Source organism: Salvia splendens, chromosome 19 (genome assembly GCF_004379255.2).
Source record: "Salvia splendens isolate huo1 chromosome 19, SspV2, whole genome shotgun sequence".
Lineage (NCBI taxonomy): Eukaryota > Viridiplantae > Streptophyta > Magnoliopsida > Lamiales > Lamiaceae > Salvia > Salvia splendens.
In genome coordinates, this window is record NC_056050.1 from 1,878,996 (window position 1) to 1,883,662 (window position 4,667).

A 4,667-nucleotide genomic window follows, 5' to 3' on the forward strand; every position below is an offset into this window, starting at 1 on the left:
CATTCCTACAAATGGCAAAAGAAAAAAACAATCAACCCAACAATACTAACCCAAGTAAAAATTAATCCAAACCTCATAATTTGCTATTTTTTTGTTAACACCAAATCAAAAATTATGAAGACTTTCAATCTTTTCAATCAAACTAAGCAAAGTCAGATTCTACAATCAATAATAGCAATAATTAATTAACGCCACATAAAGTCATAATCCACCTTAATTAATTAAAGGCGCGCCGTTTTTAATCCAAAACAGTCGGAACCCAGAGACGTGGCAGTCTTGTAAAAATCCGGAATCACCAGGGGCAAATTCGGCAACAGAAATTACCTGTCCCTGCCCCGCCGCCGTCACGTCACCACGGCGTCAGAGCTACATTCCTCTGTCGGGGGCAGCTGCCCGCGAGGGCATTTTCGTCATTTCACCTTCACGTGCATGTGTATGTATGTATATTATCGCTGCAGTGTTGTTGTATGTATAGGCGTTTCTCCCAATTACTCTCTCTCTCTCTCACGCATATACACACACTAATTTTCTCTCTCTTCTTTTCTTTTTATTCTTCAAAATTGCGATTTTATTTCTATTTTTTGCTCAGATTGCTTTTTTTGAGCTTTGATTCATTTCAATTTTCATCTCTCTATACAAATTACAAACCTTACCTCTACTCTTCTGCTTGTTGCGATTGCAAGTTCTCTCTCTCTATTCCACCGGAATGTTGCCGGAGCTCGATTTCTCACTTCCGCCGGCAATAAGTGAGCAATAGGATTCAAAATTATCGCAGAAAGGGAAAAACCTAGTTGATTCACGCCATTGACGTAAAAATTGGGGAAAATGCCGCAGCCGCAGCAAGCGGAAGCCGCAGTGAAGAAGCAAGCCGACGAAAATCTAGAGAGAGAAGCTCAGAAATCAATCGACACAACCACCACCGCCGCAACGCCGAGGTCAGTAATCATCCTCCCGCGGGGGAAGCCTCAGGCGACGAGCCGCCGCGTGGCGCCGACTTCAATCACCGACGGAGGCGCCATCAGCCTGACGGAGAAGCGCCTCCCGAACGGGGATCTGTACATCGGGACGTTCTCGAACAACACTCCGCACGGATCGGGGAAGTACCTGTGGGAGGACGGGTGCATGTACGAGGGCGACTGGAAGAAGGGGAAGGCGAGCGGGAAGGGGAAGTTCTCGTGGCCGTCCGGCGCTACTTTCGAAGGCGAGTTCAAATCGGGGCGGATGGAAGGCACGGGGACGTTCATCGGCCCCGACGGGGACACCTACCGCGGCTCGTGGTCGGGGGATCAAAAGCACGGATACGGCGTAAAGCATTACAGCAATGGCGATTACTACGAGGGGCAGTGGAAGAGGAATTTTCAGGACGGGAGGGGGAGATATGTTTGGAGCAACGGGAATGAGTATATCGGTGAGTGGAAAAACGGAATTATTCACGGGAGAGGCGTTTTGGTGTGGAATAATAAGAATCGATTTGACGGAAATTGGGAAAACAGCGTTCCGAAGGGGCAGGGGGTTTTCACCTGGCCGGACGGCAGCTGCTACATGGGGAGCTGGTCGAATGATTTGTGCAGTAATGCTAGCAGCAAAGCGCAGATCCTTAATGGTACATTTTATCCTGCTCACTCGGTGAGGGTTGGGATTGAGGAGGGTTGGAAGGGGTGTTTTAGTCAAAAGCTGTCGGCGCCGCTGATGGTTGTGGGGGAGGAGGGGGGTGTTGCGGTGGCTGGCGGCGGGAAGAAGAGGATTTGCGTTTGGGAGTCGGATGGGGAGGCTGGGGATATCACTTGTGACATTATTGACAATGCTGTCTTCAATCAGGAGGGAGGATTTCAGCAGTTTAGGAGGAATCCTTGTTGTTTTAGCGGCGAGGCGAAGAAGCCGGGGGTCACGATTTCGAAGGGGCACAAGAATTACGAGCTCATGCTCAATCTCCAGTTGGGGATAAGGTAGAAACTCGGCTTGTTTTTATTGAATTTTGTGCATTTGTGTATAGGTTTGTTTTTATTGAATTTGGTGTTTTGTGAAGGCATTCTGTGGGGAAGCATGCTTCGAACTTGCGCCTGCTCAAGCTGAGTGATTTCGAGTCGAAGGAGAAGTTCTGGACTAGGTTTCCCTCGCAAGGTTCGAAGATCACGCCGCCGCATCAGTCCGCTGAGTTCTGGTGGAAGGATTACAATCCTGTTGTGTTTAGGTAATCAATAATTTGTGATGCTTCTTGATTTGAGTTTGTTTTAATCTGAATTTGTGAATCATCAGACATTTGAGGCAGCTGTTTCAAGTAGATCCGGCGGATTACATGCTAGCGATTTGCGGGAATGATGCGTTGAGGGAGCTTTCGTCTCCCGGGAAGAGTGGGAGTTTCTTTTACTTAACAAAGGATGATCGTTTCATGATCAAGACTGTGAAGAAATCAGAAGTCAAGGTTGGTTGGTTGCTTTCTCTTTTTGACTTGTTAAAGTTTGGAACATGAAGAGGCTTTAGACCATTTTCAAATTACAACTTGTTCCCTATTGAAACTGAAGCTGATTCATTGTGTGTTGTTGTAGGTGCTTATAAAGATGCTTCCCAGTTACTATCAGCATATCTGTCGTTACGAAAATTCTCTGGTGACGAAGTTTTACGGTGTTCATTGTGTGAAGCCAGTGGGTGGTGTTAAGGTATGTGGTGTTTGCTGAAATTTTAGTTGCTGTATATGTTTATATATCGAGGCTAATTTACATTGTGCTTGTTATCTACTAGACGCGGTTCATTGTGATGGGGAATCTGTTCTGCTCAGAGTATCGAATCCATAGAAGGTTCGATTTGAAAGGATCCTCCCATGGCCGCACAATGAATAAGCTTAAGGGAGATATCGATGAGACCACAACCTTGAAAGACCTTGACCTCGATTATAAATTTAGGCTGCAAACAAATTGGTATCAAGAACTTATCAAGTTAGTTTGCATTTCTCTTCTTTCATGTCTATTCCATTTTATCAAATATGCTCGTTCCTAATTTCTTTTCTTGCGTCGAACTTGCAGACAAATTGATCGTGACTGTGAATTCCTGGAGACGGAAAGGATAATGGATTATAGTCTCTTAGTCGGCCTTCATTTCCGTGATGCTACTAGCACTGCTGACAAGATTGGTTTATCGCCATTTCTGCTCCGTACAGGTAAACTTATTTTTCATCTGTACGGATTGATTATTTTGTGTGAGATGAAGATTGCTCATAGCAAGATACTGGTTCCTCAGGGAAGAATGATTCGTACAAGAACGAAAAATTCATGCGAGGCTGTCGTTTCCTTGAAGCCGAACTGCAAGACATGGACCGGGTTCTATCGGGCAGGTATGCATCTTACACCTTACATTAAATATGTAGTATTTATTTAACATTTTTGTGATAGCTAATTTGATTTGTTTTATAATAAACATGTGTATTATTAGTCTTTGATATTATTGGGAGGGCCTTCAAATTTGTGGCAATAAATCTAAGTGGTTGTTTATCAAATATAGTTATGTGGGGTACGTTTATGCTTACAGTTTGGACTTATATGATTGCTGTTTCTTTAGATAATTATTTATACATTGGCTCAAATTTAAGATTGAGGTTTAGTTAAAAACATAATTACCGAATTATTGTTAATCTTTAAGAAAAGTCAAGATTGGGAGCTCATGATAGAATCTCAATGGTTTATCAGGAAGCCATTGATCAGGCTCGGGGCCAACATGCCTGCACGAGCCGAGAGAGCCGCACGAAGGAGCGTGGACCAATACACGCGGGGAGGGTTGAACAGCCAGACATCCTCACGCAGTGGCGAAACCTATGAAGTGGTCCTCTACTTTGGCATCATAGACATTTTACAAGACTATGATCTAACCAAGAAGTTTGAACACGCCTACAAATCGCTACAAGTTGACCCCACCTCAATCTCAGCCGTCGATCCCAAGCTCTACTCCAAGAGATTCCGTGATTTTGTGGGGAGAATATTCGTCGAGGATAGATGAGCACACGCAAGAAAACACGAGTGGATCAGACTTTTATGAGCAATGCCCCGACCAGAGAGGCGCACTCGGTGAATGGGCCGAGTTTTTGTGGGTCGGTCGGCCGGCGAACGATGGACGATGGAAGTAAGTTATAGTAGTAGTAGTAGTATAAATTTTTGTACATGGGAATAGTGGGAAAGGAGAAAAATTGGTTGTGGGATTATTTCTTTTTTGATCCACCAAGAAAATGTGAAGAAAGGTTTGAAAGATAGGCATAGGGAAGAGAAGCTGAACTGTTTTTTTCCCATCCAAAAAAAGATTCAAAATATTGGTTGGGGGATTTAAATAATGAAATGTACAGATTACAGGAAAAAAGGTGTTGCATAGTTTATGTTGTTTGGTTGACGTGAAAAACCCTTTTTACCCCACAAATCTCTCTAGAGAGAGAGGAGGAGGATGAAGGATTTTGTAATAAGCACATGAAAAGTAGATAAAGTGAGGTGAAAAGAAGAGATTGGCTTTTCTTCTTGTTGCCCACTTTGTTTTCTGCACTACCATCATAACAACTTTCGACAGTACTTGATTGTTAATTATTGTAGACGAAAATTATTAAATGAGACTAGGATTTTGTAAATTCTTCTTTTCAAGAATATAATAAGCAGTCCTATAAAAGAATGGTTTTGCCATAACAAATTGGGCAA

The 4,667-nt window shown here is 43.5% G+C and overlaps 1 protein-coding gene across 1 annotated transcript; it reads left to right on the top strand.

Annotated features, from left to right (window-relative positions):
- The first annotated feature begins 500 nt into the window (after nucleotides 1–500).
- Nucleotides 501–4,294, top strand: LOC121780239 (phosphatidylinositol 4-phosphate 5-kinase 2-like). The gene is made up of 8 exons (XM_042177778.1): nucleotides 501–1,946; nucleotides 2,027–2,191; nucleotides 2,257–2,422; nucleotides 2,547–2,657; nucleotides 2,740–2,933; nucleotides 3,021–3,154; nucleotides 3,235–3,328; nucleotides 3,681–4,294. The coding sequence occupies exons 1-8, from the start codon at nucleotides 826–828 to the stop codon at nucleotides 3,985–3,987; spliced, it is 2,292 nt and encodes a 763-aa protein (XP_042033712.1). The 5' UTR covers nucleotides 501–825; the 3' UTR covers nucleotides 3,988–4,294.
- Nucleotides 4,295–4,667: the final 373 nt, after the last annotated feature.